Here is a 23699-nt window from a genome sequence, read left to right as displayed (position 1 = left end):
AAAGAGAACATTTGCACTGAAATGAGGATTGACACGTTGTTGGATGAACCATTCGCAGAAGTGCACCTGTGGAGGCCAATCAGCTGCTGATAGTGCCTGCACACGCTGTACATGGCACAGAAACAACTGGTTCTCCCGTAGCACTCTCCATACAGTGACGTGGTCAACGTTACCTTGTACAGCAGCAACTTCTCTGACGCTGACACTAGGGTTATCGTCAACTGCACGAAGAATTGCCTCGTCCATTGCAGGTGTCCTCGTTGTTCTACGTCTTCCGCAGTCGCTAGTCATAGTCTGGAATGTTCCATGCTCCCTAAGACGCCGATCAATTGCTTCGAACGTCTTCATGTCAAGACACCTTCGTTCTGGAAATCTGTCTCGATACAAACGTACCGCGCCACGGCTATTGCCCTGTGCTAATCCATACATCAAATGGGCATCTGCCAACTCCGCATTTGTAAACATTGCACTGACTGCAAAACCACGTTTGTGATGAACTCTAACCTGTTGATGCTATGTACTGATGTGCTTGATGCTAGTACTGTAGAGCAATAAGTCGCATGTCAGCACAAGCACCGAAGTCAACATTACCTTCCTTCAATTGGGCCAAATGGCGGTGAATTGAGGACGTACAGTACATACTGACGAAACTAAAATGAGCTCTAACATGGAAATTAAGCGTTTCCACACACATGTCCACATAACATCTTTTCTTTATTTGTGTGTGAGGAATGTTTCCTGAAAGTTTTGGCCATACCTTTTTGTAACACCCTGTATATCTGTTTCTGTATCGGACGCTTCTGCTCTTTGGGTGACAGATGAAGCAGGAAAGGATATTTTTTGCAGCGTTGTGAGCCAAAACATATTCGGCATCCTGTTTTTGAACCTCCATTTCGGTGACTGACAAGATAGAGCTGAATGAGTGGCAGTTGAACCAGCAGCAGCTAGCTATAGCTGACATTTTTGCAAAATTTGTAGAAAATTGCCAGGTGGTTTGGATGTGCTACCATTGATGAAATGTTAGTGCCCTTCTGAGGGAAGTGTAGATTCAAGGTCTGCGTTCCTAATAAATCTTGCAGATAGGCAGTAAATATTCAGAGCCTAGTTGACTCCTAGTTTTCTGAATGGCTATATTTACAGAAGCAAGGATTCTAATAGAAAAAGACACTGCTTTCATAAATTCTAAAGAAAAACAGAGCTGCTGTACAGAAGCTGGAGTTTATTCAGTTTTGTAATGAAACTAAATGAGGACTAGACAGCCTTGATGATAGGTGTCCTGTTTATAGCAGTATTTTAGGGGATAGTACTTATAAGTTGTGTCATTGCATATGTATTGTACAACAGCAACGCAGATGATGAACTTGTAAGCTGGATGAACTTTATGAAGAAACTTGGAATCTGGCTTTTTACTTCTCATATGGAAAAAGAATTCAAAATATCGACATTACATGGAAACTGAGGGCTTCTGTTGGGAGAGTTGCAGAGTTAGTACAAGACAAGAAGTCTAGAAAAAATTTTGTGATCCAAAGAAAAGGAGGAAAATGTTGTTGTTGTGTAAAAGTGCAAGATTTCTATTTACCTTGAGTGCTCCAAGAAAATGTGTTTGCATTTCAGATGTGAAACACCAATCTCTTCAGTATTAAGTAAAATTTTCAAAATACTCATTTCTTTGGTGTCCCAAAAATTGTAAAAAAATGTATGGCTCAGTACTGAGTGTCAGTTTGCAGGCTTTCTTTCTTAACCTAGAAAATGCAACTTTTGTGTGTGACTTTAAACCAATAATTTAATTTTATTTGAAAATTCACTTATTACAGGGATTTACTTATTTAGCGGGTCACTCCAAGTAAATGTACATCTACCTTGATACACTATGTGATCAAAAGTATCCAGACACATGGTTGAAAATGACTAACAAGTTTGTGGCGCCCTCCATCCGTAATGCTAGAATTCAGTATGGTGTTGGCCCACCCTTAGCCTTGATGACATCTTCCACTCTCACAGGCGTACATTCAGTCAGGTGCTAGAAGGTTTCTTGGGGAATGGCATCCCATTCTTCACTGAGTGCTGCACTGAGGAGAAGTATCGATGTTGGTCAATGAGATGAGGCTTGGCATGGTGTTCCAAGACATCCCAAAGGTGTTCTGTAGGATTTAGGTCAGGACTCTGTGCAGGCCAGTCCATTACAGGGATGTCATTGTCGTGTAACCACTCCGCCACAGGCCGTGCGTTATGAGCATGTGCTCGATCACATTGAAAGATGCAATCGCCGTCCCTGAATTGCTCTTCAAAAGTGGAAAGCTGCTGTAATAGTGCCAGACAAAACAACAAGGGGTGCAAGCCCCCTCCATGAAAAACATGACCACACCATAGCACCACTGCCTCTGAAATTTACTGTTGGCAGTGTACACACTGGTAGATGACATTCAGTGGGCATTCGCCATACTCACACCCTGCCATCGGATCACCACATTGTGTACTGTGATTTGTCATTCCACACAACATTTTTCCACTGTTCAGTCGTCCAATGTTTGCACTCCTTACACCAAGTGAGGCATCGTTTGTCATTTCCTGCGTGATATGTGGCTTATGAGCAGCTGCTCGACCATGAAATCAAAGTTTTCTCACCTCCTGCCTAACTGTCATAGTATTTGCAGTGGATCCTGATGCAGTTTGGAATTCCTGTGTGATGGTCTGAATAGATATCTGCCTATTACACATTATGACCCTTTTCAACTGTCGGCGGTCTCTGTCAGTCAACAGATGAGATTGGCATGTAAGCTTTTATTCTGTACATATCCCTTCACATTTCCACTTCACAATCACATCAGAAACAGTGGACCTAGGGATGTTTAGGAGTTTGGATATCTCACGGGCAGACGTATGACACAAATGACACACAATCACCTGACGACGTTCAAAGTCCTTGAGTTCCACGGAGCATCCCATTCTCCCATTCTGCTCTCTCTCGATGTCTAATGACTACTGATGTCGCTGATATGGAATACCTGGCAATAGGTGGCAGCAAAATGCACCTAATACGAAAAACATATGTCTTGGAGGATACTTTTGATCGCATAGTATATTCCGCAAGTCACCGTACAGTGCGTGGTGGAGGGTACGCTGAACCGTACTTGTCATTTTCTTTCCTGTTCCACTTGCAAATAGAGCGAGGGAAAAATGTCTGTCTGTACGCCTCCTTATGAGCCCTAATTTCTGATATCTTATCTTTATTGTTGTTACGTGCGATATATGTTGGCGGCAGTGGAAGTGTTTGGCATTCAGCTTCAAATGCTGATTCCCTAAATTTTCTCAATAGTGTTTCTCAAAAAGAATGTCATCTTCCTTTCAGGGATTCCCATTTGAGTTCCCGAAGCATCTCCATATCACTTACATGTTGTTCGAACCTACCAGTAGCAAATCTAGCAGCCCGTCTCCAAATTGGTTCAGTGTCTTTCTTTAATGCGACCTGGTGCAGATCCCAAACACACGAGCAGTGCTCAAGTATAGGTCACACAAGTCACCTATAAGCTGTCTCCTTTAGAGGTGAACCACTCTTTCCTAAAATTCTCCCAATAATCTGAAGTTGACCATTTGCATTCCCTGCCACAGTTTTCAGATTCTCGTCCCACCTCATATCGCTTTGCAACATTACGCCCAGATATTTAAACGACTTGTCTGTATCAACCAGTATACTAGTAATACTGTATCTGAACATTACAGGTTTTTTCTTCCAACTCGTATGCATCAACTTACATTTTGCTCCAATCCACATTTAGGACTAGCTGCCATTCGTCACACCAACTGGAAATTTTGTCTAAGTCACCTTGTTTCTTTGTGCAGTCACTTACAGGGTGTATACGATCTGGGAAAAACCCATGGATTTTTTCATCCGGGAGAAAACCGGGAAAAACCTGGAATTTTTTAGAATTCTGGGAATTATTCATTGTTCTAGTTTTTAGTTAAATTTTTGTAATTTTGACTGGTAAGAACTGATAATCTAACAAAGGAGATTACTTTACCCCACTACTGCAGAATAGTACTTCAACAATGAAATGTAAACGAAAGAAAAAAACAAAAATAACTTAAATTGCAAAGAAAATGTGCCATATACAACAACAACACACAGTGCTCATGCAAGCGTCTGCCAACTGCAAAATGTGTCAAAGCCTTTAGGAGGACTATGCAATGCTTCATAACAACAAATTGCCTCCGTGAGCGGGAAGTCACAACTGTTTATGGTAGATTAGTTTTAGCAATTACAGGCGGGCTCATGCGCATGCGCAGTTGACTCGCATTTGAGTGGTAGATTCTCCTGCTTCTGGCTACAGGAATGTGGCTGTTGGCTGTGCAAGCAGTCACAACAAGCGGCTAGATGCTGCTGGGAAAAAGGGGGTGCCAAATTCGTATTCTTGAGGAAAAAACTTGTTTCACAAAGTGCCTAGCATCCAGTGCACGTTTGTCTATCGTTTATTCATATGATTTTGCAACACTTCCCTGTTGGCTTTTGAACACATTTTAAATTGATTTCTGAATGAATCATAAGTTGATTTTTGAATGCACGTATAGTGTAAGTGATGTCTCTGTCAGGAGAATCTTCGTCACATCTAGAAATAAAATGTCCGCAGACAGAAGGGGATGGGGCTATATGAGCTGAGTGGAGTAAAGCTGAATGGATGAATGCCAATTGCTGTCTGATTATGTAGTTGATTGGGTTTGCGAATGATCAGCATTGTTATAATTACTAGTGAAATCCATAGATTCAGACTACCAGAATGAAAATAAATGACTGACAGGAATTACAAGTGAGAAAGATTATGTATTATCTTCTCGGTGTATCCAAGAAAATGAAATTTTGATAGAAGATTTTTGGCCAGATCGCTACACTAGTAAGAACCAGTAGTACAGTCCCCTGCTTGCAGCCACTTAAGTTCTATTCTGGAAGTAACGTGGAAAACGTGTTGTACGAACATGTAATAACGCCTAACCTGAAAATAATCACGGGATGACTAAACCTGTGATTCTGGCAGGGTTAGTGAAGTTAATTGGTGAACAAAATTTGACAATAATGAGAATAGCTACAGAATTGGTGATGACAAGATTGTTTGTTAGAATGAGGAAGGAGAAGAAATGGGGATATAAAAATTTCGTAATACTACTTTTCTATCTCATGCTTGAGAAACTGGTGCATATGAATGAAATGTGAAACAGGAGGCCTAATAGGCATTTGATATTGGTACTTTGTGAATTATATTCTGTCATGTTATAAAAATGGCCATTTGTGCCGAAACAGTCTTGGTTATTTGGTGTGTGTTACAAAATTGCTGCCATATTAGAAAGGCCTATTTTGTTTTATCTAGCAGACGGTGACGAAATAGACATAATCAGATCGAGAAACCACACCAATCTTGGGTATTATTTGTGTTAACAGCTTTTTCAGTATTAGATAACGACATTTCCATTTCGATTTTTCATTTAGCAAAATGTTTGATGAACTTTGATGAGTTAGTAGACTTTTTCGCAGAAAGGAATGCACACCATGTAAAGCTGTAGCAAGATCAGAGAGAGAAAAATGTTAGGAGCTAAGGATTGAAGAAATGTGTAATTTCTTGCATATCTCTTGTGTTTATTGGTTTTATGTATCCTATATTTAATTTTATGTTACACAAAACAGCAAGTTATTAGCTAAAAGGCAATAAAGAGTTCAGATTTTCTGAAGAGTTCTTGTTCTGCCGATTACAAGTAATCCCATCTGCTATTAATTGCGAGATTTTTTTTTTAAGAGGGGCAGGCTGTCAAACCGGCCGATTGGGAGCAGGAGAGGCACCACAGGACATTTCAATTTCCACTGTCCTAAATATAGTTTGATGGCATCCATAACAAAATATACACATTTTAATATCACAGAGCGAAATACAGTGACATGCGGTAGAAGAATGCTTTATGAAGAGGCGTGGCCGTGCACTTTGGCGTACTTAAGACCAAGTAATATGTGTTACATTTCCTCAAACACACGTTTTATGTTTCAGACTTTTCAGAAGGAGGTGCACTACAAGATGAACATGTTTTTGAAAATTAGATTTTTTTTTTTTTTTTTTAACTATTGACCCAGTTTGCAAATATCGTAGATCCGAAGCTGATGTGCAGAGCAGTCTGAGTTATAGTTGGTAGTCTCCACATGACCCGTGTTTACATTTAGTGATTTCACTGTTTCCCCTTTGTTTACTCTCACGTCAAATGAAAGCAAAACAGATATCTGTGGCCGGGAGCTATCAAGTGAATTAAAATACATTCACATAATTACGGAAGGCTAAAATATGTCATTAGTTTCAGATTTTACTTTATTTCCACCTTTCTGACAGTCATGCATTAATCACTTTGCGGAACAGTGAAGTAATTTTTGTCTGTTTGCTAAAGAAATTTGACTTTTATTAACCTTTTCTGCAGAGGCAGTCAGTGTATTTGAAACGAAATGTTTAATTCCACAGTACTGGCTAGTTTCAACTGTTCACTGCATTTCAAGTGCACATTTTCATTTTCTAGCATGTATGGCATTATGTCATAATAAAGAACCAAACATGATATAATACAGTACGGGTGCTGCAAGAAAATTTACATCCCGAAAATCACACTGAAAAACTTAATATCAGGTCAAGGTCTACCTCATTGGGATCTGGACATAGGAATGTGCACTTTAAGTATGCACTTTAAACGTGCACGTTTTGATATGGTCACAAAATTCTGATGCTCTTGGAGTATCCTCTGATGTCTTGTTTCTTTTATGAAGTAATGTATGATCTTTCAATGTTTTACACGTACATATATAAGGGCTTCCTACATCATGATAGCTGTGCAAGCGCGGTGTCACCTGTTATCTGCGCTCTCTGGCAACTGCTGAAATGAACCTATTTCTAACAGGTCACTGGAAAATATTACGAATAGTGGTTTGAAAAGTGTTACTTTCAAAGTAAATATCCTTTTATGTAAGTTGAATTATATGTAAAAATGTACCATGAATTTATTAAATCACAGAGCGTTCGACTCTGATTTAAAAATCAACTCTTTGATGATGAGCCATTTAGAAGAATTTTGAACCCTGAAGATCAGACATTTATGTCATTATTAAAAATTTTACTGGCACATATGTGTAATATTTCTTAAAGTGTAACACACACACAAAAAGATCAACATTATATGCGAAAACTTAGCTTCTCTTACAGCTTATTAACCTTAGAGACCAATATTATATGTGAAAGCTTTTCTTTTCTTGTAGCAACACTATGTATATTACTTTAAACTATTAACTTTCCCTGTTTGTGTGTTTGTGCTACTTAACAGTGATGTTGCTGTTGGCTGACTACATCACATGTCCTATACTCTGAATATCCGCTGTCATCGGCTGGTGACATCACGTGACATGAGCCATGACTGGCTTACAAAAGCGCATCGCAATCTCGATTTCAATGATTCAGAAAGTAACGTGCGATGTTTAGTGGAATTCCAATTTATACTTCTGTAATACGAAAATACGCAGACTACATGTTGCTGCGCATCAAAGATATTTCCAAAACGTGTCTTTTTCCCTGAGCTTCGTTTTCTAAAGTGCCGGGAAATTCTACGCCCATGTATAAAACCATAACCATTCAAAGGATTGATAAGGGAAAATATACTGGCACTCAACATGGAAAAAGCGTGTTTTCACCCGGGAGAAAGTGTATTTTTAACCGAGAAATCTGGGAATTTTTTTTCCTTGTCTGCCTATACACCCTGCAGTCAACTTCGACACCTTACTATACAACGTGGCATCATCGGCAAACAACTGCAGATTGCTGCCCACCCTGTCCGCCAAATCGTTAATGTATATGGAGGATAACAGAGGTCCTGTCACACTTTCTTGGGGCACTCCTGACGATACACTCGTTTCTGGTGAACGCTTGCCATTGAGGACAACATACTATGTTCTATTATTTAAGAAGTTTTCTAGCCACTCAAATATCTGTAAACTTGCTCCATATGCTCGTACCTTCATTAACAAGTTGCAGTGGGCTACTGAATCAAGTGCTTTCCGGAAATGTAGAAATATGGGATCTGCCTGTTGCCCGTCATCCATAGTTCCCAGTAAGTCATATGAAAAGGGCAAGCTGAATTTTGCTTTCTAAAACCGTGGTGATTTGTGGACATAAGCTTCTCAATCTTAAGAAAGTTGATTGTATCTGAACTGAGGATACATTCAAGGATTCTGTAGCAAACAGGAGTTAGAGCTGTTGGTCTGTAATTTTGTGGTTCCATTCTTTTACCTCTCTTATATACTGGAGTCACATGCACTTTTTTCCAGTCACTTGGGACTTTGTACTGGGCGAGAGACTCGCAATAAATGCAAGCTAGGTAAGGGGCCAATGTTGTAAAGTAATCATGGTGAAATAGAACTGGAATTCCATCCGGACCTGGTGATTTATTTGCTTTCAAATCTTTCAGCTGTTTCTCTACACCAGGTATGCTTATTACTATGTCTTCCATACGGGAGTCTGTCTGCTGCTCAGATGACAGTATGTTTGTATGATTCTCCTGTGTGAACAATTTCTGGAACATGATATTTAAAAATTTGGCTTTCGTTTTGCTATCTTCAGCTGTCACACCAGATGGGTCAGCAAGGGACTGAATGGAAGCCTTAGACCCACTTAGCAATTTTACACATGACCAGAATTTTTTGGGTTCTCTGCCAGATCTTTTACTATGGTGTGACTGTAGTAGTTGTCGTGTGCTTCATGCATTGATCTTTTCATGGACGCATGAATCTCTCTCAACATTTGCTTGTAGTCGTTTATGCATTCCCTTTTGAACTGAGACTGCAACACCCTCTGCTTCCACCGAATTTCGTTATTAAACCATGGTGGGTCTTTGCCATCTTTTATCCACCTATTAGGCACATAACTCTACACACCACAATTTACAATCTGCTTAAACTTTGTCCTTAATTCCTCTACAATACTCGGCAGGTTAAAGTCGCCTGCAACTAGTATTGCATGATCTGGGTTTTTACGCGCTATTGACCATAGACATTCTTCGAATAACTCTAGAACTACCACAGCAGAATTGGGTGGCTAGTAAAAACATCCACCAATTAACTTTGTTTCAGCTACACCTGTTATGCACGGCCAGATGACTTCACTGTCACACTTTCAACCTCAGTGGAGACACTGTTTTTGTCAGCTGCAGTGGACACTCCCTCTCCTGTGGCCTCTAATCTGTCTTTCCAATATACCATGCACAACTCACTAAATATCTCAGAGCTTTCCAATTCAGGTTTCAGTCAGTTCTCAGTCCCAAGAAAAATTTGAGCGTGAGAACTTTCCTGGAGGGCAGTAAATTTGGGAACTTTATTATGAATACTTTGACAGTTTACTGATGAAATTATGACAGTCAAAGTGTCTTTATCCTGAACACCATTTGAATTTCATTTCTGCATATTGACTGCCAAGGGTTCTTCAGAGCCCTTAAAATTACTGCCTATCCTAAGAAACCCTCATGTTCACTCCACAAGTTCTCTGCTACCTGAGTACTTGCTACCTTTGTGTAGTGCACCTCTGATCTACCTAGGGGAGTACTACAAATCCCCACATGGTAACCCAGGTATAGAAATCTGCAGCCAAGACCATCACAGAGTCGACAAAGTCTTTGATTGAGATCGTCCACTCGGCTCCAAACCAAGGGATCCCGATCAACTCTGGAAACAGTGTTGCAGATTGTGAGCTCTGCTTGCACCCCGTATTCAAGGCCAGCAGTCTTCACCACCTCCTCCAGCTGGCTATACGAACTGAAGATCGCCTCAGAACCCATGTGATAGGCGACGTTGGCACTAACGTGAGCCACAACATGCAGACAACTGCACCCTGCACACTCTGTAGCCACAGGCATGTCTGCCTCCACATCTCGGATGAGTCCCCCCGACAGATGTACCGAATGCACATTGGCTTTTTTTCTGGCCCTGAACGCTGTTTGCCTAAGGGGCTCCATAACGCAACTAACATTGGAACTTCCAATAACTAGTAAACTCCTCTCCCCGTGTGCCTGCTCAGACCCTGTTGAAGGAGCAGCCACCTGTCCACTCACAGCGTGAATGTGTGTGCCCAGACGGCCAGTCTCAACATTGGATCTTCATCTCCGGCAATGTGAACTCATTCTCACCTGCCACTCACCCTGCTGTGGGGACAGATCCACAGCATTGGATGCACTGGGAGGTACCTCGGAAGCAGAGCCTGTGGGAAAAACAAGTGACACCTGAGGTGTTCCATGCAACATTCCAGATTCTTCACCAGTTCTACCCCCCACCCCCCCAAGGCAGCATCCTGAAGGTGACTGACCATAGCCAAAAGCACATTAAGCTCTTTGTGACATGCAGGCAGCACTTCCTGCAACTGCACACAGCATGCACACATCCTTGCCATCCTAGTAAGACTAACTGAAGATGTGAACTCAAAAAGCAGACAATCCTAGATATACAACTTGCTACTCTCCCTGATGTGTCATCTATGGACCCTGATGCATCAATGAGCTATGTAGCTGGCTGTTCAGTGAGCAACCATTGCACCACAGACTGAGTGGATTTACACATCCAAAGATTCAAGACTAAACCTCTTAAAGCAGAGAAACATGCATGGAATTTAGTGATTTTACTTTGAGGAAAACACAGAAAAAGATAAACACTTAACTTGCCCCACTGTAGACATATTTGCAATGCAAGTTTAACACACTATTTTATGTATGAGTTTGAACTCTAAAATTTAGTTTTGTGTGAAAATTCTTGTGCTACAGGGATTTAATTATTTATCTAGCAGCTTTGGATGTATATACAGTGCGATCCACGTAAATCTGACCTACTTTAATGAGTTATATAACATTTGAACCAGTAGTGGGACACATTTGCAATTTTGGGAAATGATAATACACAATTGAGACATCACACACACACACACACACACACACACACACACACACACACACACACACACATACATAGTACAAACATACAACACACTGGTTACAAATTGCACGAAAACATTAGACATATGACACATTAAGAACTGTAGTGTCTACGGTTGTCTCAAGAAAAATGGGGGCAGCAATCCTGGAAGCTGACAGCATGGACCACACTCCAATCTTTTTATCGGGCAGCGGTGTTTAGTGCATGATATGGGGGCCTACACCAGCCCAGTATTTGCTGCTTTGTTTGTTGATGTAACTGGAGGATGGAACCATGCCTCACCTGTAAACCATGTTGTGGGCAGAATGTCTGGACATTGTATGAGAAACTCCTGAAACCATTGACAGTAACACATTCTTTTCTCATGGTCTGTTACTTGTGAATTTGCATCATGTACACTCTGTATTGTCACAATGCCATTTTCTTCGAATCTCTCTGACATGTGCCATATGAAATGCCTGCCATCTGGCTCAATCAGTGCAATGATTTTCTTGGAAAGTTCTCCAAGTGTCTTCTAGCCTTATCACTAACCACTGGACTTCGTGATGGTGTATGTTTACCGCTGTCACTGCTTAGTGCACCAGTTGTCTCCAGCTTCTGTACAATCAATAAAATTGTTGCCTTTGTTGAAAAATTGCACACACTGAATTCTCTTCACAGTGCCATTGTGTTGTAACCGGTCAGTCTGTCTTCATGTTATATCGGCCCACTCATCTAATATTGGGTGCCTAGGAAGCTCTTTTCTCAGATAACTAGACAACAGTTTAAGCAAATCTTATTAATGGAGTTTATTACAGTAAATTAAATAGACAATACTTAACTTGGCATATTTACAAAAATGGGCTGCAAGCAAATGGTGACATGCAAATAATCAGTGTCCTTCAATATGTACAGTTTCCATGCAAGCAAATAATAACAGTTCACAAGTCAGTGGTATATAATTTATATTGCGGCTTGTCTTCGTATAGGGGCCGCTCCTGTTGTGGTGTTGTCCTAGTCAGCATACTATTGGCTGACGTTGTCCCACAGCCCTCTCTGCCGTATCGTTCCAGGTCGATGTGCCAGTGCTTGATGTTATGCTGGAACACTTTCAATATATTTTCAGAATAAAAACCATCTCTTGAAGTGTGTGCTGCATATTTCTGCCATCTGAAGAGTGTGAACGATTCACTAGTTTGCTCGTTATTGTAATGCAGCCTGAACTACACACTCTCAGACTTCACAGACCATGACAAACGAGGCTATGAATGAACTATCAGTAGCTGAGCAAATGCATCATTATACCAGACAGAGGGGATTATGTCCAGAAACAATAATCAACTTGCAACAACATGTTGTACTTCTGATTCTCCCAGAGCTACTCAGATCATTAAGACAGCTTTCCCATTTTACAAGCTTTTGGAGGGAAATTACGACCCACAAGCTGTGATATGGTTGTGAATAAACTGTGACCCAAATATCGAATAAATTTCCTTTACTTTACTTCTATGGTCACAAATTTTTTTGTCATCAGACTACCGGTTTCAGTCTCTAGTGACCAACTTCATATCTGTTTTATAAAAACATGTAGTAATGTACTGCAGCCATAGTGGCATCATCAAATGTTAAATGCCATTATGACTGCAGTACATTAATATATGTTTTCATAAAACAGATCAGAAGATGGACATTATAGACCGATGACAAAAATTTGTGACCATAGACGTAAAGTAAAGAAAATTTATAATTATGACCCATTCAAGTAGCTGATGTTTATATGGGTCAGATCGGTTGTCAGTTCAACACACTATTTACGTCATGGTATATCATTTTTAAATACAATGGCATCATGCATAGTTACACATTTTGTGTCTCCTGTACAGTCTACCTATACATTCTGTTTCTGTTCTATCATACGTAAGAACACATATCTTGAATTTACTACCTATCTGTCTATGTTTATTTTAATTCTATTGCATTGGATGCATATTTCCTGTTTTTTGCATTTAATATGTATTCATTGACTGAATAGAAATGATTTTCTGTGAAGAATAATTTTATTGCTTCAAGCTAATATTTAAAATATGAAACAGTAAACAAGTGTACAGTTTTATTGTCATATAAGTGGTGCTTCTTTCTACTTTAGCAGTGTTGTGCTCTGGAACTCATAACTTTACACTGTTTCTGGCAGCATGGCTATCTATATCTTCATTTTTATTGAATTTGTTTTATGTCCCCATCCGAACAGTAGTATTTTTATTCCATAGGTCATGATACCATTACAGTATGAGAAATACCCCATTCACATAGCATCATTTGTTACTAGTGGTAGTGTTTTGGAGAACAAATATAGCTGAACTTAGTTCGCTTGTTAGGATAGCAATGTGGTCTTTCCATAGTAAATAGTTATCTGTAGTGAGCCCAAACTTTGCATACTGAACTACATTCATATCCTTGTTATTGCAATGGCTGTGTTGTTAGGAAGAATGATGCAGTGGTCCTTAGACATACTTGCATTTCTGAAGGGACAGGCACTGCAGTGACTTCAACCATTATGAAATACATGAAATGTATTCTCAGTATGAATTTAAACAACCCTTTGTGGCTACTGCAGCTATTATGAAATGCATGAAATATGTTCTCAGCTGCAAATGTGGTCAACCATCAGCTGTGTAAAGAAATGTCGACAACGAAAGCTTGTTCTGGACTGGACTCGAGCCCGGATATCCCACTTTATTTGAGTGGTCATGGTAACTGTTTCGGCTATCTGTTAACTACTCACAACTATACCCACACTTCCATATGCCGTTGTTCGTGTGTCACACCCTGTACTCTTACTCACATTATGTAATTCCCACACAGGAGAGGACATTTTAAGTGAATGTTGCTGCCTCCTATTAGTGGATAGACACAGTATTGCTGTGCCTTTGTTGTTAGGCAGAATATTGCATTTATCTGCTGATATCAGGCAGTGAATTTCAATTAAAATGTCCTCCTCTGTCTGAGAATTACATAATGCTTGTACGAGTATACAGTGTGACGAAGGAATGACGACGTGTGGAAGTCTGGATCTGGCTGTGAGTCATGCACGGATAGCCAAAACGGTTAAAGTGACTGCTTGCGTGAAGTGGAAAATCTAGGTTCTAGTTGTGGTCTGGCACAAATTTTCTTTGTTGTCCTTTCCTTATACAGTTGATGGTTGTTCATATTCACAACTGTGAATACGTTTCATGTATGACATTCATATCCAGTTCTTGTAATTGTGGCGATTTCTCTATTGTTCATCATTTTAGTTTTCTCTTTATTGAGAATTAGCCTGTTACTTCCTAGCTATTGAGGGATAGGCTCATGTAGGTATCATTTTGCTTTTTTGCTATGGTATCATGTAAATTTGTGCCAATGGTTATGCTAGTGGTATCATTTGCAAAAGTATAATTTTACTTTCATCATATACTGTATATATCTCCAAATACAAAATGATTCTGAATGAAAGGTCACCCCCCCCCCCCCCCCCCCACCCCTGCCTTGTTCAGTAAGGAATTACAGAAAACATGTAGACACATACTACATTTATTTTGAAAGCTTACAAATGGTCACCTTTTTACAGGTAACTGAAGGAGACTATAAATGTACCAGTACACAGAAAACAAAGCCCGATAAAGACCTCCCTTAGTCAAATACTGATGCCACTTAGCCCTCCTGACTGGAATTTCCACAGAATCTCCACTGTCACTACCACTGTCATGGTTATCTTGTATTCTTTCCATAGTACTCAGTCTTCTCTCCCATCAAATGGATTTGTAAGCTAATGCAGATGAGTAGGGGGGAACCCCATATAATGTTTGAATGCGGCATCGGTAGTGTGCTGCTTGACGCAGTCATGTTGATTAAATATCTGGGCGTAACGTTGCAGAGCGATATGAAATGAAATGGGCATGTAAGGATTGTAATAGAGAAGATAAATGGTTGACTTCAGTTTATTGGGAGAATTTTAGGAAAGTGTGGTTTGCCTGTGAAGGGCACCGCATATAAGTGCAATGTTTTCTTGAGCATTGCTTCAGGGCAGATGAAAGAAAAACATCAAAGCAATTCAGATGTGGACTGCAAGAGTTGTTACCAAAGTTTGATCAGCTGCAAGTTTTACGGAGATGCTTTGGGTACTCATATAGGAATCCTTGGAGGGAAAGAGATATTCTTTTCGAGAAACACCATTGAGAAAATTTAGAGAACTGGCATTTTAAGCTGACTGCAGGACAATTCTACTGCTGCCAATGTACATGTCACATAAGGACCACTAAGATAAGAGAAATTAGGGCTCATATGCAGGCTTATAGATAGTCAGTTTTCCCTCGCTGTATTTGTGGAGGGAACAGGAGAGGATGTTATTTATTAATGGTTTTTTGTTACTCTTGATATTAACTCTTAGTTATTTCTTAAAGCGATTATGTTTTATTGAGTGTGCTTGATATTATTCATATCAGACATCCATTTCTTTGTCTAGATATAGCTTGAGCATAAAACAACACCTGAAACACTTACAAGGGAACCTCACCATCGCATCCCCCTCAGATTTAGTTATAAGTTGGCACAGTGGATAGACCTTGAAAACCTGAACACAGATCAATCAAGAAAACGGGAAGAAGTTGTGTAGAACTATGAAAAAAATAAGCAAAATATACGAAATGAGTAGCCCATGCGCAAGATAGGCAACTTCACGGATAGTGTGAGCTCAGGAGCGCCGTGGTCCCATGGTTAGCGCGAGCAGTTGCGAACCAGATGTCCTTGATTCAAGTCTTCCCTTGAGTGAAACGTTTACTTTCTTTATTTTCGCAAAGTTACGATCTGTCCATTCGTTCATTGACGTCTCTGTTCACTGTAATAAGTTTAGTGTCTGTGTTTTGCGACCGCACCTCAAAACCGTGCGATTAGTAGACGAAAGGACGTGCCTCTCCAATGGGAACCGAAAACATTTGATCGCAAGATCATAGGTCAACCAATTCCTCCACAGGAAAACACGTCTGATATATTCTATACGACACTGGTGACGGCATGTGCGTCACATGACAGGAATATGTTGTCGACCCACCTAACTTGTACACTTGGCGAATGGGTAAAAAGATTCTTATACCTTGCCCAATTTAGATTTTCTTGTGGATTTGATAATCACTCCCAAAAAAGTGACGAAAACATAAGAATTTGTCACGTAAACTGCAACAAATGAATGCAACAATTTCATAGTCGCACACTTTTCCCTGTGCTCTGTGAAACATATGTTTTTAAGGTTTTCAAATTTTTCCGTGTGTAGGCCGTCAAATCCTGCATATGTCCAAGCAAATCTGAACATGTCCTGGAATTTTGGAGAGCGAAGTTGATTATGTGTGAATGGCTGAACTTTGGTAATTGAAACACGATCACGTAAACAATACTGCTCTGTGTACCTGTGCAGCTTTGCAAAATCATAGAATGTTTTCACAAAGTTATCTCGCATCGGACGGATGGACGGACGGACAGATAATAATTGTCTGAAAATTAAAAATTAAACTTTTCACTTGAGAGAAGACTTGAAACAAGGATTTCTTGTTCCGCAACTGCTCACGCTAACCACGGGACAACGGCGCTCCTGAGCTCATATCATCCTTGATGTTGCCTATCTTGCACATGGACTACTCAGTTTGTATATTTTGCTTATTTTTTCATAGTTCCACACAACTTCTTCCTGTTTTCTTGATTGATCTGTGTTCTGTTTTTCAAGGCCTATCCACTGTGCCAACTTATAACTAAATCTGAGGGTGGTGCGATGGGGAGGTTCCCTTGTTAGAGGAACTATCCATTTAAACGTGCAGTCAGGGTAACCTCTCACCTTTCTCTTATCTCCTCCTGCCTGTTACTCTTACCTCCCTTGGGAAGGAACTCTCAGTTTCAAATGCTAGTCTAGTTTTATGTACTTTCATTTGTATGTGTTAGTCACCCTTTGAATTTCGCTCCATCAGGGTATGTAGTGGCCAACTGTTTGGCCTTCTTGTAATTTTATTTCCTGTAGCGAATTTTCCTTTTGATACACTTAACCATAATTCCATTGTTTGTATCCCAATACTATGTTACGTCTAACTATTGTATTCACATTTTTCTTCCTTTTGTCTCCTAGACAGCACTGATAAGCCCAACAGAAGAACAGTATGAGCTTTTGCTGCAGAAACTCAAAGAAAGGATTGGCAATGGAAGAGGAGAGACAATATTTGAAGTTGGCATTGGTGAAGGTAACCTCATGAAAGAAATTTTTCTTACAGTAGAAACTTTGTAACCTGCATCAGTAATTATATTTTGTTGAATTCAGCTTGGCAGATGACAGGTTGTACCATTTATATTCAGTCTAAGCTTAGTAAGGACTTAGTGATTTCATGTATCTTTTGTGTCTGGCACAGTTTGCTGCAAATTATACACGGCCTCACAAAAAAGGTGAAGCATCCAGAAGGTGAGGAGAAAATGAAATGCAACTTCCAGTGTTGAAAGAGTATGTGATGTTGTCTCATTGATTACAAATTTGATCCAGATTTACAAAGAATTTTTCAAAGTGAGTGTGATTATCAGTATGATGTTGCCTGGCCTGAATGCATACACTGATTTTGCAGCAAGGACATCATAAAGTGTTAAGATTTAGATTAAAGTTCAGTCTTGATCACGTTATGTCTGTTTTAATGGGTAACCGGTTTCGGTTTTTTCTATAAAACCATCATCAGACCCATTGGCTCCCTTGGGTTGGTAGGTGGAGCTCTCCTTGCTGCTGTGAGTTGACTGCACAGCAGCAAGGAGAGCTCCACCTACCAACCCAAGGGAGCCAATGGGTCTGATGATGGTTTTATAGAAAAAACCGAAACCGGTTACCCATTAAAACAGACATAACGTGATCAAGACTGAACTTTAATCTAAATATAACAATTGATCACTGTATTCCAAAAATGTTTACCAAAATTGTATAAAGTGTTAAGTCTTCTTCTGAGGCAAGCAGGTCCACAGTTGTTTTCACTGGTCCTTGATATCCTTGGTATTGGCTTTGGATTGAAGTTCTATGTTCTATCACGGGAAATCTGGGGTTCTTGCTGGCCATGGGAGTTTCTCATTACTCAGAGTTCATTGAGACGCATGGCACGTGTGGACAAGTGTCGTCATTTTGAATAATGGCTCATTGATGCTGTCTCATGAGAGGTAACACGTGAGGACCAAGATGTCCATGAAGTACCGTTGTGCTCTCAGAGTTCCTTCAGTCACTCTCAGTAATGACCTGAAGTCATACTCAATGGCTCCCCACACTAGGACAGCCAGGAGTAATGCCACTGTGCCTTTCCAAAACATTGGAAAAATGGGACCTCTCCCTAGGTTGCTGCCAGTCTCACTAAACATGGTCATTTGAGGTTGTGCAGAACTATGATTCATTGCTGAACACAATGTGACACCATTCCTCAGAAGACCGTGCCTGCTGGTCATGGCACCACTCCAAATGCAGTCATTTCTGTTGTGTTAATGGCAGTCTGTGTGTGGGGCAGTAATTCCATAGTCTGGCTGCTGCTAGTATCTGACCAGTCGTTAAGAATGACACAGAATGCTGCTGAAGTGCTTCACTTATTCTCAGATTGTGCACAATACAGTGACCTCTCCTTATGGTGGTCAGGTGGAACCTTGGCAAGTATGTCTACCATGATGTCCCCCTGCAGTCCAACATTTGGTCATTGTCATATCCAAATGCCACACAAATCTGTGTATTGCACAGTTTGACCAACTGTCAAATGGAGACTTATAATGAGGCCCCTTTGAAACTCTTGTCAGATGCCAGTTACTCTGTCTCACATGAGAATGCAACATCTCCATGTTCTTTGCAGTGATCACTAAAGCATCTGATGCTGTTAATCCTTCTTGTGTCACCTATAAAGCCTGGCAAGAACACTAAACATAAACAGCACTAATGAACTCTGGTGGTTTCATTGACATCCAGCCATATCTTCTAGGTGCTTCCCTTTCTTTGTTAAGCAGTGTAATTCTCCATTACTAATTTACAGGTGTTAGTGGCACACCTTATAGTTTCACTTAGCTCTCACTTCTTGAACCGAATGAGGTGGTGTGGTGCAGTGGTTAAGATACTTGTCTCTCATTTGGAAAAACTGTCTTAAAGACCCCTTTGTGGCCAGACAATTAGGTTTTTCTACAGTTTTTACTAAATCACTAGAGATAAATACCAAGGTGGTTGCTTTGCGATTTCTTGTCCTATCCACAACGCTGTTTAAAATGTTGACAGCAGACTTCATACCTCTTGGAGTACTAATTAACCAACATGACCACCTTCAGTAACCTCACCAATGGGATGTTTATCTTCCTTCATTCCACTTCCCACGACACACAGTTGGTGAATCTACTTACTTTAGTATTTTCTGTATCTTGTATTTTAATTGTATAACATTTGCTTCGGTCAGTGAATCACATTGGCGAGAAAAGAACGTTATGGCAGAATCTGAGCTAAAGAAGGAATCTGTTGGTAGGGCACAACATAAAACATTAATGAAAAGTCAATTTGGTTATTAGAGAAGTGTGAGTGGTGAAGAGCCGCATCAAACTGGTCAGCCTGAAGGTGACAGCAACAACTACTGCTGCTTCTGCTTCTACTACTGCTATTACTACTACAACCCTTCTTATTAAATGCTTTCAGATGTTACACATAACATATTATAAGCTTATGAATCCCACAGGAAACTGACTGCAGAATGTACAATACTTTAGGGCCAGTTTAAAAAGTAACCGCCTCTTGTGGTCACTAAAATAGATATTTGCTGTTTCTTGAAGTTCGTTGTCTGGGTGTGTATCTCTTATCTCCACCTGTAAGAAAGTCTTAGGCTCTTCATAATATCAGGCTGTGGTTGCCTGGATTAGTCAGATCCACTGAGTAATGTGACCAAAACAAAAATGAGCTTAGCAATGTGTTTATTCGGACCACAAATATGATGTAACTTTGACTCTGTGAAACCTGAGATGATACTAGCTTTGCCTGGGCTACCACCACTGTACCTCATATATATTTTAACAGTTGAAATATAAAAGAATTCATCATTTCAAACAGTAATTTTGAAGTCTTCAATTAAAAGTTGGTTAGTTTCCCAAAGAAAATTACAAAATCTGGATTTATAATTTGTCACAAACATTTCAGAGAAATAAACATACCAAATATTACAGTTATCATTGCCAAAATACATCAAATACCTTTCCATAACAATATTTGATTTACAAATGTTATTAACATGAATCGTGGCTCTTTATGTATATGTGAACCATAATTACAATCAGTTTTCTGTGTACAGATTTTGTAAATACGTTCTAACATTTGTTACACACATTTTCTGATAGAAACTACATGTCGTCATAATTTTGCTATATTACATTAATTTTTAGACTCGGGTACCATAATTTCAATAATTCAGTCCACTAATGTAGGCCAGCCGGTGTGGCCGTGCGGTTCTAGGCGCTTCAGTCAGGAACCGCGTGACCGCTACGGTCGCAGGTTTGAATTCTGCCTCGGGCATGGATGTGTATTATGTCCTTAGGTTAGTTAGGTTTAAGTATTTCTAAGTTCTAGGGGACTGATGTCCACAGATGTTAAGTCCCATAGTGCTCAGAGCCATTTGAACCATTTTTTTACTAATGTAGTTTCAGGAGGACGTCGTTATCAGGAAAAAGAAAACTGGTGTTCTACGGATCGGAGCGTGGAATGTCAGATCCCTTAATCGGGCAGGTAGGTTAGAAACTTTAAAAAGGGAAATGGATAGGTTAAAGTTAGATATAGTGGGAATTAGTGAGTTCGGTGGCAGGAGGAACAAGACTTTTGGTCAGGTGAATACAGGGTTATAAACACAAAATCAAATAGGGGTAATGCAGGAGTAGGTTTAATAATGAATAAAAAAATAGGAGTGTGGGTAAGCTACTACAAACAGCATAGTGAACGCATTATTGTGGCCAAGATAGACACGAAGCTCATACCTTCTACAGTAGTACAAGTTTATATGCCAACTAGCTCTGCAGATGATGAAGAAATTGAAGAAATGTATGATGAGATAAAAGAAATTATTCAGGTAGTGAAGGGAGACGAAAATTTAATAGTCAGGGTGACTGGAATTCGAGAGTAGGAAAAGGGAGAGAAGGAAACATAGTAGGTGAATATGGATTGGGGCTAAGAAATGAAAGAGGAAACTGCCTGGTAGAGTTTTGCACAAAGCATAACTTAATCATACCTTACACTTGGTTCAAGAATCCTGAAAGAAGGTTGTACACATGGAAGAATTCTGGAGATACTAGAAGGTATCAGATAGATTTTGTAATGGTAAGACAGAGATTGAGGAACCAGGTTTTAAATTGTAAGACATTTCCAGGGGCAGATGTGGACTCTGACCACAATCTATTGGTTATGAACTGTACATTAAAACTGAAGAAACTGCAAAAAGGTGGGAATTTAAGGAGATGGGACCTGGATAAACTGAAAGAACCAGAGGTTGTACAGAGTTTCAGGGAGAGCATAAGGGAACAATTGACAGGAATGGGGAAAAGAAGTACAGTAGAAGAAGAATGGGTAGCTCTGAGGAATGAAGTAGTGAAGGCAGCAGAGGATCAAGTAGGTAAAAAGACAAGGGCTAGTAGAAATCCTTGGGTAACAGAAGTAATATTGAATTTAATTGATGAAAGGAGAAAACATAAAAATGCAGTAAATGAAACAGGCAAAAAGGAATACAAACGTCTCAAAAATGAGATCGACAGGAAGTGCGAAATGGCTAAGCAGGGATGGCTAGAGGACAAATGTAAGGATGTAGAGGCTTATCTCACTAGGGGTAAGATAGGTACTGCCTACAGGAAAATTAAAGAGACCTTTGGAGAAAAGAGAACCACTTGTATGAACATCAAGAGCTCAGATGGGAACCCAGTTCTAAGCAAAGAAGGGACAGCAGAAAGGTGGAAGGAGTATGTAGAGGGTCTATACAAGGGTGATGTACTTGAGGACAATATTATGGAAATGGGAGAGGATGTAGATGAAGATGAAATGGGGGATAGGATACTGCGTGAAGAGTTTGACAGAGCACTGAAAGACCTGATTCGAAACAAGGCCCCGGGAGTTGACAACATTCCATTAGAACTACTGACGGCCTTGGGAGAGCCAGTCCTGACAGAACTCTACCATCTGGTGAGCAAGATGTATGAGACAGGTGAAATACCCTCAGACTTCAAGAAGAATATAATAATTCCAATCCCAAAGAAAAGAGGTGTTAACAGATGTGAAAATTACCGAACTATCAGTTAATAAGTCACAGCTGCCAAATACTAACGCGAATTCTTTACAGACGAATGGAAAAACTAGTAGAAGCCGACCTCGGGGAAGACCAGTTTGGATTCTGCAGAAATGTTGGAACACGAGAGGCAATACTGACTCTACGACTTATCTTAGAAAATAGATTAAGGACAGGCAAACCTACATTTCTAGCATTTGTAGACTTAGAGAAAGCTTTTGACAATGTTAACTGGAATGCTCTCTTTCAAAGTCTAAAGGTGGCAGGTGTAAAATACAGGGAGCGAAAGGCTATTTACAATTTGTACAGAAAGCAGATGGCAGTTATAAGAGTCGAGGGGCATGAAAGGGAAGCAGTGGTTGGGAAGGGAGTGAGACAGGGTTGTAGCCTGTCCCCGATGTTATTAAATCTGTATATTGAGCAAGCAGTAAAGGAAACAAAAGAAAAATTCGAAGTAGGTATTAAAATCCGTGGAGAAGAAATAAAAACTTTGAAGTTCGCCGATGACATTGTAATTCTGTCTAAGACAGCAAAGGACTTGGAAGAGCAGTTGAATGGAATGGACAGTGTCTTGAAAGTAGGATATAAGATGAACATCAACAAAATCAAAACGAGGATAATGGAATGTAATCGAATTAAATCGGGTGATGCTGAGGGAAGTAGATTATGAAATGAGACACTTAAAGTAGTAAAGGAGTTTTGCTATTTGGGGAGCAAAATAACTGATGATGGTCGAAGTAGAGAAGATATGAAATGTAGACTGGCAATGGCAAGGAAAGCGTTTCTGAAGAAGAAAAATTTGTTAACATCGAAGATAGACTGAAATGTAAGGAAGTCATTTCTGAAAGTTTTTGTATGGAGTGTAGTCATGTATGGAAGTGAAACATGGACGATAAATAGTTTGGACAAGAAGGAATAGAAGTTTTCGAAATGTGGTGCTACAGAAGAATGCTGAAGATTAGGTGGGTAGATCACATAATTAATGATGAAGTATTGAATAGAATTGGGGAGAAGAGGAGTATGTGGCACAACTTGACAAAAAAAAGGGACCGGTTAGTAGGACATGTTCTGAGGTATCAAGGGATCACAAATTTAGCATTGGAGGGTAGCGTGGAGGGTAAAAATCGTAGAGGGAGACCAAGAGATGAATACACTAAGCAGATTCAGAAAGATGTGGGTTGCAGTAAGTACTGGGAGATGAAAAAGCTAGCACAAGATAGGGTAGCATGGAGAGCTGCATCAAACCAGTCTCAGGACTGAAGACCACCACAACAACAACAACAGTTTCAGTGTGTATTTGTTAAGTTACATAAGTTTGCGTATGCATCGGAGATAGTATCGAACACTGCAATCTGGTCTGTATCTCACTCTTCATTACATATCGTCCCACTGTGTTACTTTTACAAGCTGTACCTATTGGTTGTTGGCTT

The 23699-nt window shown here is 40.0% G+C and overlaps 1 protein-coding gene across 2 annotated transcripts in view; it reads left to right on the top strand.

Moving 5' to 3' along the window:
* Positions 1 to 23699, top strand: part of LOC124788460 (GTP-binding protein 1) — a 152928-nt gene that overhangs the window by 4332 nt on the left and 124897 nt on the right. For both annotated transcript variants that reach the window (XM_047255734.1, XM_047255739.1), the window contains exon 3: positions 17103 to 17214. In XM_047255734.1, the coding sequence (XP_047111690.1) occupies positions 17103 to 17214 (112 nt within the window). The remainder of the gene's footprint in view (positions 1 to 17102; positions 17215 to 23699) is intronic.

This window comes from Schistocerca piceifrons, chromosome 1 (assembly GCF_021461385.2).
Source record: "Schistocerca piceifrons isolate TAMUIC-IGC-003096 chromosome 1, iqSchPice1.1, whole genome shotgun sequence".
Taxonomy (NCBI): domain Eukaryota; kingdom Metazoa; phylum Arthropoda; class Insecta; order Orthoptera; family Acrididae; genus Schistocerca; species Schistocerca piceifrons.
Note: the sequence above shows the minus strand (reverse complement) of the source record. Positions and strands in the feature narration are given on the sequence as shown.